The sequence below is a fragment of the Diplotaxodon limnothrissa genome, linkage group LG8 (assembly GCF_057381915.1).
Source record: "Diplotaxodon limnothrissa isolate DT_005_m linkage group LG8, D_limnothrissa_male_GT1.1, whole genome shotgun sequence".
In the NCBI taxonomy this organism is placed as follows: Eukaryota; Metazoa; Chordata; class Actinopteri; order Cichliformes; family Cichlidae; genus Diplotaxodon; species Diplotaxodon limnothrissa.
This window is the reverse complement of record NC_140603.1, coordinates 28,115,023-28,129,106: the sequence shown is the minus strand read 5'-3', so window position 1 is coordinate 28,129,106 and position 14,084 is coordinate 28,115,023. Positions and strand designations below refer to the sequence as shown.

At 42.5% G+C, this 14,084-nt stretch overlaps 1 protein-coding gene across 1 annotated transcript in view; it reads right to left on the bottom strand.

The window, feature by feature from the left end:
- LOC146627098 (rho GTPase-activating protein 44-like) overlaps window positions 1-14,084 on the bottom strand; it is a 92,369-nt gene that overhangs the window by 1,306 nt on the left and 76,979 nt on the right. The window contains exons 14-22 of the mRNA XM_085361047.1: window positions 13,165-13,278; window positions 12,207-12,298; window positions 11,911-12,091; window positions 7,585-7,602; window positions 5,263-5,454; window positions 4,726-4,782; window positions 3,977-4,510; window positions 2,474-2,589; window positions 1,133-1,516 (exon numbers count right to left, since the gene is read on the bottom strand). Coding sequence (XP_085217173.1) covers window positions 1,133-1,516; window positions 2,474-2,589; window positions 3,977-4,510; window positions 4,726-4,782; window positions 5,263-5,454; window positions 7,585-7,602; window positions 11,911-12,091; window positions 12,207-12,298; window positions 13,165-13,278 — 1,688 coding nt within the window. The remainder of the gene's footprint in view (window positions 1-1,132; window positions 1,517-2,473; window positions 2,590-3,976; window positions 4,511-4,725; window positions 4,783-5,262; window positions 5,455-7,584; window positions 7,603-11,910; window positions 12,092-12,206; window positions 12,299-13,164; window positions 13,279-14,084) is intronic.

Here is a 14,084-nt window from a genome sequence, read left to right as displayed (position 1 = left end):
GGTGACTTCATAACTGTTAATGTCTAATTTTAAACATTTTCTGCTTCGATCCAGGTTAAGTCTACGCCATGTTACCATGGTAATATACCTAGTAAAGGCAAACAACCTACATAATACTGAAAACCCCAGGTTAGACCTGAAGTTACCTGGATAAGCTGAGCTCTCCCTTCATATATTACAGACCTTTGGTGCTTGTGCTTACCTACCTATATAGAAATTTGGCTAGTATGCCATGCAGTACATGTGTACTTATATAATATATTACTATAATATTGACAGTGAAGACATCTAGTGTACAACATGTGATGGAAAACTGGTGCAGACAGGAAGTGCGCTGACTGAGGGGCAGAGGTGGAGTCGGCGGGAAGCGTGAGGGGTGTGTGGGTGGGGTGACAGATGAAGCCAGGGAGAGGAGGGGCAGCTGGAGCAGGGCATTATGGGTGGGAATCCTAAGCGCAGGAGAGGTTGGGATCGGTGGACAGTCCGGTATGCACGCCCATGTAAGCCATGCATCAGTCTCAGCCACCATGCAAAGGCCAACAAAATGAGTAAAAGGTGGACTGAACACAGCGCCTGTATGGTCATATGAGTGAGGCTGCCGTAGAGCAGCGGATAATCTTAAACCTGCATCTACTGGCAGCTTCACTGTGTTGTGAGCATGTCAGCGGGCGGCTCCATGTTTGGGGTTTGAGGGTACCGAAGAGGAGGGGAAGGGAGGCTTTAGCACAGAAACTCCTGCTTACCCTAAAAGTCCCTCTCACACACAGAATCACACTGAACCTCTCGCCTCATACCGCTGCAGGTGAGACGATAAGAGGGGAAGAAATTACATGAAAATCATGATTAGAACCTGCAGGTGATGGAGAGGCAAACAAATGCATAATACACGACTCCTCTCCTGATGGAGAAAGACACCAAAGGATAGTCTGCTGTTATCCTACATCTATCATTATTGCCAATAAATGTCATGAATAGACCAAAAACAGTGCATATACATCCAAGTACATGAACTTAAATAATAAGAATTCATAATATTTGTCAAACTATGGCATATTATTTATCAAATCTACATATAGCAAAAAGAATTACGAACACAAAGTGCTTTAAAAAAAACGGTCAAGTTTAGCATTACCAGTGGACATGCTTTCCCCAGGAGAAAGGCCGTCCAGGAGCCCAGATGAGTGCTCCAGAGGCTGGGGACTAGTGCCAGGTGTGGATGGAGGCTGAGGAGGAGGCAGGCTGGGTCTCTGCCGGGGCGGCTTGGGGGTCGGTCTGGCCTTGGTGAGAGTCCCAGCCAACGAGGGCGGAGAGGACAGAGACGGGGTGGTGACCATCTGCAACTGACCCGGGGAGCTGATGGTGGCATATCCCTGCGGGTAGCTGAAGCCATATGGGGAGGGGGTGCTGGGAGGAGTGGGAGACAGGCTGACTGGAGACGGTTGACCTGTGGACTGGTCGGACATGGCTCCCGTTGGGCAGTAAGGGCCTTTAGGCGGGATCGGAGCCAGCTTCTTTGCTGTAGAGAGACCACCAAGAAAGAACACAAGATGATCGGGGTCTGCAATATTTCCAAAATAAAAGGCATTTAGGAGTCTGCTAGCATGTCTGTTTGTCAAATTAAAAGTGTTCAATTTTTATAGAAATCTGCGGTGATGCTTTAAAGTACCAGATTTTCAACATAAAAGAAAAAAAAAAACTTTGACATGCCCATTTTTCCAAAGTAAAAGAAATTTGCTTTAATTTGCCAGATCTTCAATATAAAAGCTGACAGTTATAAAAAAAAAGTTACCATGATAACAAATGTCTCTATATTTCTGAAATAAAAGCAACCAGTTTGCTTTAAGAATAAACAAATGTTTTGACATGCTATTTCAAAGTAAAAATCACTTTTTAGTCATCAAAGTTTAAGTGTAAAAGAGATGCTTGTCTCGTCTTCAGTCTAATAAACTCTGAAGTTCCCCAGACAAATTTACCCATCAAATTGCTCATTAATTATAATATCTGCCTTAATTAAACCCTTCAATCATACAGCATCAAGTCAAGTTTATTTCTTCAAACTAAACATCGCCCTCTTATCCTTCGAGTCTGAGGATATTTTAGCAGATAAAACTCTACTGCAGCCGTCAGTCAGTTATTATGTGGTTTTCCAAGGACCTTTTCCCCTCTTTTGTGCAGCAACCAGAGTGGAAACAATGAATGAAAACACATTTTTGCAGATTTACATCCTCTCCACACGAGAGGTTCCACTGTAACTTAAAATGACCTCATTCACAGCACTGACTAATAGATTAGACAGATTCTATTAGAGCCTGAGAGACAGCTAAATGAACACAGCGTGCTGCATCTTTTTTTGCTGTCACAGTACTGGGCAAGGTGCAGAGTTTTTAAATCCCCAAAATTACTTTTACTATTTTTACCATGTTTTTGAGACAAGCTGAGATCCCTGTCATACACGCCCAGTTAGTTGTATTACCTCTCCTCAAGGTGTGCGGACTGTGGTCAGAGAGCTGCGACTGTCCACTAGAGGTCACTGCTCCCTGGAGCCCCTTCTGTCCAATCACTGGAGACAGCTCCTTGTTCTTCAGAGTACTGAGGAGAGAGTGAAGGACAAAACACACAAACACACACATTATGATATACTTTCTTCTGTAATTTACTAACCCTGCCTCCATAAATCTCTTTGTTTTATAAAAAAAAAGGAAAATATATGAGAGCAGCCATAATTCCCGGTGACCACTGTTGCAGATGGACATGTAGCTTATACAGTTGAGCAAAAAAAGAAGGAAAGAAAATTCAAACATATCCTGACAGCTTAATACATTTTCCTTACTCCTACAGCCCAGTGTAGCCAGAATGCCAATGGGAAGAAGGTCTTAAGGTCAAAACATAACCAGTTTACTCTCTGATCGACTGACTCTCCTCAGCTACGCCTCAACACACTCTCACTCTTCAGCAAACGAGACATGGAAGGCGACTGAAGCAGCCAGCATTCAAAGGGAAGCTATTATGCTGATACGATATCTGGATTTTCATATTAAACATGGCTGAAGTTTCAAATTAATGAGGTCAGCATATGTAAAAGTAATATCTGTGATACTACTACTACTTACCTTCTGCCCTATTTCAGCCAGTTTTTCCTGCTCTTAGCTCTGAATGATGTCAGAGAGAGTGGACAGACCACCTGCTGTTCAAATCTGTTTATATGCGGCAGAAGATAGCAATGTTTTCTGATATTTACTAAGATGTATTTGACTGTTCAACACCTCCAAACATCTCTTACAGGACTGTGACCTCATCTTTTTTTAAAGGACGCTTTATGAGACTGTGGTTGTCTTTGGTTTTGTCTGACATGTGGTAGTTAGCAGTGTGTACTTCCTCCCTCTTTTAATGGTTGCTGGTAATCAGCTTGTAGATGGGTAATGCAACCTTACATAAGGGGAAACTATTTATTCTCTATCAGTGCAAATATGTATAAAAAAAGCAAAATAGGTCCCCTTTAAACTCATATGAACATGTTGCTGTAAACCAAAGCAGATGTTTTTTGGGGTTTCCTTAAATATCAAACAGTGCTGTTTTGCTCCTGCATACATCATTGCCTTCGCATTCAAAATCTCACTGACTCATTAACGCTGACTTTTATAATCATTGACTGAAAGCTTTGGATTTCCTTTGTTGCCTGGCAACAGGCTCCTGAATACCCTGCTCACATGGAAAGTTATGGATTACATACATGGCAGCAAAATTAAAGATGGATGTGATAATGGAATCCTTAAAGCGCTTTGATTTCTATAAGTGACAGCTGCAAACCAAGCGAGTTAATAGGACACAGAGTAGGGTGGCACTGAAGGGAGTTTCTTTTTTTCTTTTTTTAAAAAAATCACCCCTCTCTTGTGCTTCCTTGTCCCTGCGGGGGCCTCTCCTTATTTGTGTGTGATTTGTGTTAGTGGGAGCGGGTTGAGCAGGGCTCTGTATTTACCTCGTCAGCTTGGCTCCTCTCTCCCGGCTACAGGCACAGGCTGCCCATGGAGGTGGAGCAGGGAGAGGGGTGCTGGGGGTTTTCGGGGAGCCAAGGAAGAGATCGTGACGAGTGAGAACGAGCGGGGGTTTGATGTAAAGGGAGGAGCCATTTGTTTCAGACGGGGGCCCATGCGGAGCAATAGACGGGGAGGCCGGTTTGGGCAGATGCAGGGAGTTAGGTTTGGGGTTGGAGTTGACGTCAAGCTGCTGAGGGGATGGGCACAGGGAGTGAGGGAGCGGGGGCGGGCTGTACCCAGTGCGGCGGGGTGGAGGGGACGGGCCAGGGGGCACAGATTCGGGGCTGGGGGCAACGGGACGCATACCCGGAGGTGTTCGGGTGCGGAAATGGTGGTGAGGGAGCGAGTAGGAAGAGCAAGAGGAGGAGGAAGAGGAGGAAGAAGAGGAAGAGGGGTAAGGGGGAGGCGGCCTCTCCTCCTCTGGGGAGGGGTAGGCGTAACAGGAGTCCGACCAATTGGAGGATGCATCGTCTGAACTGCAATGATAGAAATATCAGTGATTCAAGCGGATGAATTCATTAGTTCTAGGACGAGGGATGTGTGGATTTGAAACTTTACGTTTGGTCCATAACGAGGGAAAAATCAGGGGAAAAATCAGGTGAGGAGTAATCGTTGTTGGGACAGTGAAGTGAAGGCTCCAGGAGGGGAAGAGCACAAAGAAAACAAAATAATAAAACAGAAAATCAGCCACCTCATCCATTGCAGGCTCCTGCGACAATGGACCGTTATGCTGCTAATGATGCTCGGACTGATGGCAAAAGAAAAATAGAGATGTGATCCATGCACATGCAGCAATAAATAGTTTTCTACTGAACTGTGGATGAACCTTTCAACACATTTTGGTTAAACCCAGCCCTAAGTAGAAGTGAAATCTTCACATGATATGCAGTATCACCACTCAGGCAGAAAATTAACTCCACGCATGACTCAGGAAATTCAGGGGGTGAGGAGATGTTGAAATGAAAAGAAGTTCTAAATGACATGCCTCATCAGGGTGGGTTCACACAGAGGTGAGGATGAACGACAGACAAGAAAACAAGGGGTGGAGGTGGGGTGGGTGGGGGTTGGAAGGGGCAGACAGCGCAGTTCGGGTGTCATTTGCAGGGCGCGGCAGCAGACGCGGTGACGAGCGAGCAGCGGCAGCAGGTGTGTGTGCGGGCGTGGAGCAGGAGTAAAGGAGGGGTGGGGAGGTGAAACAGGAGGACGGGTGGGGCCACAACTGCCTTACCTGGCTCGGTCGCTGCTAGTGGGAGGAGGGGTGGGGGAGGGGGAGGCTGAGAATTCCCCAGGCTGCTCGGGGATGAGCGCGTCAATGGGTGGGGTGGGGGGGTGCACACTCGGTGGCGTGGACAAGGATTTACGTGTAGACGACGATCCCCTGCGCGACACCCAAGTAGTGTCCATCACCCTGACACCCATGCTGCAGTGGGACAGAGATGCACAGCCAATCAAGTCAAAGGGCGTGTTTGTCTGTGTGTAGTTCAGGGGTCAGGTTTCCACACCCAAAACACATCATCCGGGGGGTAAAAGGGATCGGCTTTCCTGTCTCTCATTTATATCAGTGCATTTAAAAAAGGCCGACCCCAGACGAGCAGGTAGGGTCGCTCAGCTTCACTCACACGATTCCCAGCATGCAACAACACACATTCTCCTGCAACATGATGGAAAATAACTAATATATATTTTAAATAACTCAACAAACAAAAATTAGTTTGGATGAAACAGGATGTGCGTTTCCGTCCTTTTCATTTTAAGTGCAAATCAGCAGAATTAATTGATGGCTGCATGCAAGTGGAAACGTCCAGGACTAAGGAAATGAGGCCAGAGCAGGACTTCGCGAAGCAGTGTGTGACATCACAGTTGCTACATCCATCTTTTCCACTGTCTCCTGATGAGAACGGTATGTTGTTTCAGGGCTTCAACTTATATATAATTCAGACGGCTGGTGCTAATCCAGTGAATTTTGCAGGGTTTTTAATGCATTTATCCCACTGTGGGCTTGATTCTGCTAACTGAAGAAAACAGTCATTGTCAAACTAATTAATTACACATGTACTTTCCTGTGTCATTAAAACAGAATTGATCGATCTCATATAGGTCTCTTGGCTGTCTAGAGTTTGAGGAAGATTGATGCCACACTTAAGGTTTGTCAATTCTTCTTAGGGTTTGAGGTAGTTTAACTTAATATGGCACAAAGTCTGTTGAAACAGCAGGCCCAAGGTAACTAAATCCACCCACCACTCCCTTCTTAGCTGCTCTTCTTCTGTATAAAACCAAATGTGGTTTTATGTATTTTATATCTAAGGTGACCCTTGCCTGGAAACAAATGCCTATAGAAAAAAAAAGAAAAAAAAGTAATTGAATTCAAAAAATGAAAGAAATCTACACAAGCCAAGCCAATACAAACAAACAAAATAAATAAATAAAAATAAAAAGATGGATATGAAAAGATATGAAAGTGAAGCCAATGCATCAGACCTGCATTCTTTCAAATGGCCAGCAGGAGGCAACTCTTCTGGATCCAAACAGAAGTCAGATTCTATAAAAGTAAAACCTTTCCTCGCAAGTTTATGCTTTGAATCACTTTGTTTCTTAGCAAATACAGCATTATGTTGTAAATGTTGGCCCTATTTAAAGTAAACTAGAGGAAAACCTTGGTACATTACCTACTGTACCTACTGATGTCAAGGTGGCTACTTTAAAGTCAATAACTGTCTCAAGTTGGATACTTTGTCTATACACTTACCATAAGCACACAAGTATACTACTACTAGTGTAGTAGTAGTGTTGTCTTAAATCAAACACAAAAGTAAACTTTTCAGGGCGATGCTGCAGGTCATAAATCACTAAACCTCCTGAGTTTTCCTTTGTTTAAAAGAAGTATCCTCTAATGAGTCTAAAATGCGTTTTGGACAAATGAATATTGGAAAGAAAAATTCCATCACATGTAGACAGCTGACTCCGGCTGATGGAGCAGAGCTGTGCTGGAGGGCTGATCTAATTCGAAAAGCTTTTTATTTAATTACTGAAAGGCTGCACACTGTATAGATGGTTGACCACAAGCAGCAGACATCCCCCTACACAATCTGCACTTAGACAGTAACACAGATAATGCAAGGTCAGTAAAAAGTATAGTGTTTTACCCCAGCTAAACTAACTGGCTTCCATTTCAAACAGATTACCACAAAAACCCCTCAATTAGTACGATAAGACAAAAACAGTAACTGTAACTATGCAGTCAGGTGAGATAAGCAACAAGAGACTATTGTATCCACAGGCTGAACGAGTCAGTTCAGTATCAGAAACTGCAAAGATGCCTCTTACTTATGTAAACAGAGAGAAACAGGCCTGTTTATTCATGTCCCCCCACTCTGCTGAGACACTGAACTACAGGAGTCCAAATATATAATTTCACACACACCCCTATGAAGCAATACACACTCAGACACATGACAAATGAGAGACAGCTCCTTTCAACGTGCAGCTGAGACGAACAGATGATGAACAGAGTGACATGAGGATGAGTGGAGGAAAAGGAGCTATACCGTACCTTTGTATCTTCCTAATGCTGCAGTGTTAAAACAGAGACAAGCACAGTGAGGACACGAGCAGAGACCACGAAAGACTCATACGCTTGGACTCGATAATAGCATTGTTATCAAAGAAGTGAAACAGGATAACGCTTTAAGAGAGGAGAACAGTGAAATATTGAGGCCATGTCGAAAACTAAGGAGGAATTTAGCTATAATCAGGTCAATGTTTCCCTGCTGGATACAGTAAAATCCCCCAAAACATGCGAGAGGTTTCCTGCAGCTGCAGTGAGTCTTTAGTAAGTGTGGTTTCTCTGCAGTGGTAGAAACACAAAGTAAAAATGACTGGCACTTTGTCTTGACATTCCTTTTTGTTGGTCTCTGATTGAGCAATAACAAGCATTTCTACTGATATTACCAAGCGTGTACACACAGCCTGGGAAGAAACAGGTTTTATGAAGGATCTTTCAGTGAGTTTTGCACAGACTTTCACTCCCAGTCACAACCAGCAGTGATTTAGTGTAGTTCACGATAAAGGACGTGTTTCAACAGGCAGCATTTCTGAACTCTCAACATCTGTTTTCTATAGAAATCCAGCCTATAGTCAGACCCTTTGGCAAGTCTTTGAATATCAATTCTTTCATCAAAATCAAGAAGTGAACAAGATTTATATTACCAACATTAAATATAAGGGTGGCAGAGAAAACCTTACCAAAGATGGTTTTGTAACCCATAGCAATGATTTGCTATAGGTTACAGAGATTCTAATGAGGCATCAGTCTTTCTTATCGGTTTACACGAAATACAGATGTTATTTTGAGATTTTTGTAACAGTTTTCCTAAAAATGAACAACTTTCCCAAAAGATCCCAACAAGTCATCAAACATCAGTAGGGGTTAAAGTGGGATTTGGCAGGTGGAGGAGTCCTAAGATCTGCTGTAATAGGGCAGCAGGAGACTTAAAAAGGCATAAAATCTCTATGGATTTAACCAGCTTCGTCATACATTATATATAAGCAGATGTTAGAAGAGCCATCATGGCTGCTCTCCAACCCCTGGCCAGTATGAAGCCAGTATAAAGGTGGAATGTGGAAATGTTGCTAAAGAGCATCACCAGCTTAAAGGACTTCAAGTAGTTCTTCTGGGAGCAAATCCTGCAACTTGGCAGATAGCATGAAGTACCTCTATTTAGACCTCAGGAGAGTGAATGAGTCCTAAAACCTGGAATGAGTTAGCATTTTGCACTTCAAGTTCCCTGAACTCGCAGGCAGTGGGTTCTAAAAATGTTCATTTTTTTTAATGCTTTAATACATTCTGTAGTAGTTTTTGTAGCTCTGAACATGTTTTTGTTCTATTGCAAAAGATTACGTAGTAAATACCTGACTCATGAAATTTGAAGCTTTTACTTCAGGAGATAAACGGCTAAACAAGCAAAATTAACATTCAGGATAATTGCGGTGCACATAGAAGCTTAGTGGTGGTGATTTAGCATTAGCGTTGCACTTCTTGTGATTGATTCAGTGATTGAGTGCTATCAATCAGGTTGTGTTGTGTAACAAAACATAAGTATCATAAGTCTAACTAGTCTAATGGAAGCCCCACCCACCTGCTGTTCAGACCTTCTGTTTGTGTGGCTCAGCCAATCAGAAGAAAATGGGTGGAGCTCAAACTGTGAGTTTCAGACAGAGGATGAAGAGAAGGGCTGTAGCAAGGCTGAGGTAAGACATACTAGGATTGTTTTGAACTGTGAATCATGCAAAGCTACTCCAGGAGAATCCAAAAATAAGATTACAGGGCTGGAAATGGCCGTAATAAGTGCCCTTTAAACTTACACTTTTAACATTAAGTGAATATAATGATTGTTGCTTTTTAATCCAAGCTGGGATCTAATCTGTGCTATCAGTGTCAAAGAAGAAGAAGAATGTTGGGCTATTTGTCTAATCATCACCTGCTCTCCCAGAGTTGCAGAGAAGTGCCGCAAGTTTAGTATCTAAATATTAATTAACTTATTAGACTGACATAAATTAAGTAAGAAATTAAAGAGGACTCATGTAAAAGCAGACTTTCTTTTGGTGGAGCAACAGCCTTTGGTTCTAAGGACTGTTTCTACTGAAAGTTGAGCTCTATTGATCCGACCCACACAGTCCAGGTTTAATTAGTCGGGCTACTTGTGGCCCCTGGGCTGCAGAGCTCAGGCTCCCCCCAGGCCCCGATAAGACCATGGGTGTATTAAAGCATTAGAGAAAGACACTCAGATTCAGACAGTGAAAGAGAAAGAAAGCGATTGACTGGTTTTCAGCTAATCCCTCTTCACAGTTTGAGGATTGTCGGATTGCTCATTTCACAGACTAAATGTCAGCTCACCCTCAGTCTTTTTCTTTCTCACTTCCAGATGTCTCAGTGAGCTGCAGAGAAAAGTTATGAGGGCAGGTCCTGTAGATAAAGAGTGAAACTGTATCGTTTTCTGTCCACCTCAGAGTGAAACTGAGCTTCTCACTGAGGTCACTTCTCACGGCAAACTTGTGTAATCGTTGGGGAATTTTCCTTCTCTTACTTCACACGTCCAACCCTGTCAGGAAGCAGTCGTGTGGAAAGTTTATGAGCCTCAATGTGGCCTTGTGTAGAAAAAATGTCTCTAGCTGTCAGTCAGCTGGATGACAGTGTACGCAGAGAAGACTGCTAATTAATTCAGAGACAGGTTTAAACAGGTGGAATCAGTGGAAGTTTTAGACGAGAAAGTTTTATTTAGGGAGTCAGTTTGTGCACATATAAACCGTTTATATTTGCATATTAAATTCATGCTGCAACAGACACCCACCAGCCACTTTATCAGGCACACCTGTTTAACTGCTCATTAATGCAAATTATCTCATCAGCCAATCATATGGCAGTAACTCAATCTATGCAGACATGGTCAAGATAATCTGCTGAAGTTCAAACCAAGTATCAAGAAGAAAGAACAAAATTGTGACTGGCTGACAGAGAAGCTGGTCAGAGTATTTCAGAAACTGATGATCTTCTGGGATTTTTCCACACAACCATCTCTGGGATTTACAGAAAAAGACCAAAGACAAAAAATATCCAGTGAGCGGCAGTTCTCTGGGCAAAAATGCCTCGTTGATGCAAGAGGTCAGAGGAAATCGGCTAAGTTAGCCTGAGCTTATAGAGAGGCAACCATGAGAGACACAGAAGAACATCTCTGAACTCACAAAAGGTCAAAGCAGACTGACTCTAGCAGCAGACCACACCAAGAACAGGAAACTGAGGCTACAATTTACATCAGCTCATCAAAATTGGCCAATAGAAGAGCAGAAAGATGTGGTCTGGTCTGAAAAGTCTTGATTTCTGTTGCAACTTTGCAGTAAACAGCACAAAAGTACGGCTCCATCCTGCAGGTCAGGCTGCTGGTGGTGTAATAGCGTGGGGATATTTTATTGGCACACTTTAATTCCCTTAGGACCAATGGAGTGTCATTTAAACGCCACATCATACCTGAGTATTGTTAATGATCATGTCCATCCCTTAATAATAGATGTCAGGTCACAAAGCTCAAATAATCTCAAACTGGTTTCTTGAACATGACAGTGAGTTGATTGTACTTAAACGGCCTCCACAGTCACCAGATCTCAATCCAGTAGAGGACCTTTGGTGTGCGGTGGAACGGGAGATTCACATATTGGATCAGCAGGAACTGTGTGACTCTATCACGTCAGTATGGACCAAAATCTGAGGAATGGTTCCAGCACTTGGCTAAATCTATGCCTTTAAAAATGAAGACAGTGTTGCAAGAAAAAACAGGGTCCAACCGAGTAGTAGCAAGGTGTACTTAATAATGTGGCTGGTGAGTGTATATTCTGTACTAACCTACACTTTCATAACTTGCCCAAGCCAATCTTTCCAGATCTGCAGTGACTAAAAGTACACTGTAACCCTTCTCTCGCTTGTTTCTAAGATTATGTGCATTCTTACTTTAAAAACAGTATTGGGATTAGGCCTAATGTACTGATACTTGATTTTAAGGCCGATATCAATATTTGGCGATTTAAAAATCTAATATATTTGTTATGTGCAGTTATCTATGAATCTATGACAGTACAGCTTAAAAGTAATCTTGTTCTGTGAATTATTTGTTTACGTTCTGCTTGGATCTGCTGATTGTTGTGTTTCAAACATATATGCTGCCAGTGGGAAGTTGCAGAGAGCTTTCTGAAACAAATCATACAAGATCAACTCTCATAATTTTCAGCCGTCATAAATGCCAGTACCAATATCCGCAAATAGCTAATATCTGCCAACATATCGGTCGGGCTCTGAAATGCATCGCTAAGAGACACAGAAGAGTCATACCCGTCCTTCTTATAAAACTCCAGCATCATGTTGTCTGTGGCGACGCTGAGCGGCCGCCGGCTCTGGTCGTTCTGCTTGCGATCCATCTGATCCATATCTGGAGACGGCATCGAGCTGTAGTTGGCGTTGTGGTTGGTGTGGACGGGGCTGCCGTAGTTTCCTGTGACATTGAACTCGATCTCTAACGAAGACAGAAGAAAACAGGAACAACTCAGTATTTTATTTTCTAAAATGCCATTTTAAGACTTCAAGAACAAACAAAGCAGGGCTGTTTCCTCTTCTTTTTCCCTCCTCACCTCCTGGGAAGAACCAGTCGGCGTGCTGGATGATGGGCTCGATGATGCCGACGATCTGTAGGGAAACTGTCGTCATCATCTCCGTGATGTTCCTGGAGCAAACGGAGAAGACACACTTTTTTTTAATTGGGGGGGGAGAAGTGTCTGTCTGTCTGTAAGAATTTCACACAGAGGGTGATTAGCACATTTTCATGATATTACCAAAGCATTAAAATGAGAAAATTAAAATCATTTCAGAACTGTGGGCTATTAAAGTACTAATTAAAAGTTAAGGGGGATGACGAGTTTGTAAGATTTACACAGAGATATAAAAGGAGACGTCCTTCACCCTTCACCCTATTCAAAACTGCCAAGTCATCATCTTTCTCCTAAATATATACGGTATAATAACAGCAGTCTCCTATGGATGAAGTTGTGTGTCTGCAGGCCTTTTTGTTAGTAGCAGCCCATGTTTTTTGATTAAGGAAAAAGAGGAAGAGAAACTGAGCTGCAATGAGAGAATCCCTTTGAGTCCCTCCATTCGTTGTCTGCCACCTTTAATCATCAAGTTACTGCATGAAAAAGTGATTTTAAGGGCCGAGCAGGAGGCAGTGCATGATAAAACCTGCAGGAATTACAATAAAACTAAAATGACTTCACTCGCTTGCCTCTAATTAAATCTGGCCCTTGCTTTTGTTTGTTTAACTTCATAATTAAATTGTAACTGCAAGTCATGGTATAGAAGGTATCTCAGCACATGCATAATTCATGATGTGAAAATATTAGGATGAGATAGCAGGATGAAATAAGTGCACAATAATAATCAAATCAAACACACGGCACAACTCTTCCTCTGGTCATCAGCTGATTTGTTTCCATGGTTCACTGGTACCAAGATCCAGCATTTTGTGTTCAGTTATGATCACACAGAAGAGGATAAGGTAACAAGCCACATGTATATGCATCTGCTATAACTTACCCATCATTCTGAGTCCACAGCAGGTTGGGTCCGAGGACAATAGCAATGTTTCCAGGCGTCATCTTGTTCACATCCTGGTACTCAGTCAGTTTGGACAGGAATTTGATTAAATACCTGTTAATTAAGGTGCAGAAAACAGACTATTCAATAAAAACAGAATTTAAATGTACATTCAACCTCTCTATCTAAACATTTAGACCATGAAACTGTTACTACTATAAATATTCTGATAGCTGTCATAGGGCGAGAGGCGAGGTAAACCCTGGACAGGTTGCCAGTCTGTTGCAGGACAGACAACACAGAGAGACAGACATTCACGCTCGCATTCACAGGTATGGGCAATTTGGATTAACCAATTAACCTATCCCCACAAGCTGCATGTCTTTGGAGGGTGGGAGGAAGCCGGAATACCCGGAGGCAACCCACGCAAACACGGGGAGAACATGCAAACTCCACACAGAAAGACCCCAGCCTGATGGCGGAATTGAACTCAGGACCTTCTTGCTGTGCGGCAACAGTGCTAACCACCGTGCCGCACGCATTTGGAAAAAATGTAAAACAAAAATTAAACATTACCAAAGCAAAATTATTATTTAATCGTTTAATTTAAAATAAAAACACTATTTATAAATCAACATTTTAAAATGAATTATTAATCCATTAATAAATACTTCAAAAATGAATTTCACAAAAAAGTATTAAACTCTCAATAAAAACCTCATTTCAAATTCCAAATTTAAAAACTGATTTTCACAATCTTTTTCCAAAATCTCAAGCAATCCAAATTAGCCACGAGGTGTGACTTAAGGAGCTCACTGATTGGCTGGCTGTCTCGATTTTTCTACACTGCTGTTTTGTGCTCATAGCCTTGCAGTGCTAAGAAGTGTGTGTGCTTGTATAAAGGCCATTCAGCCTCAGTA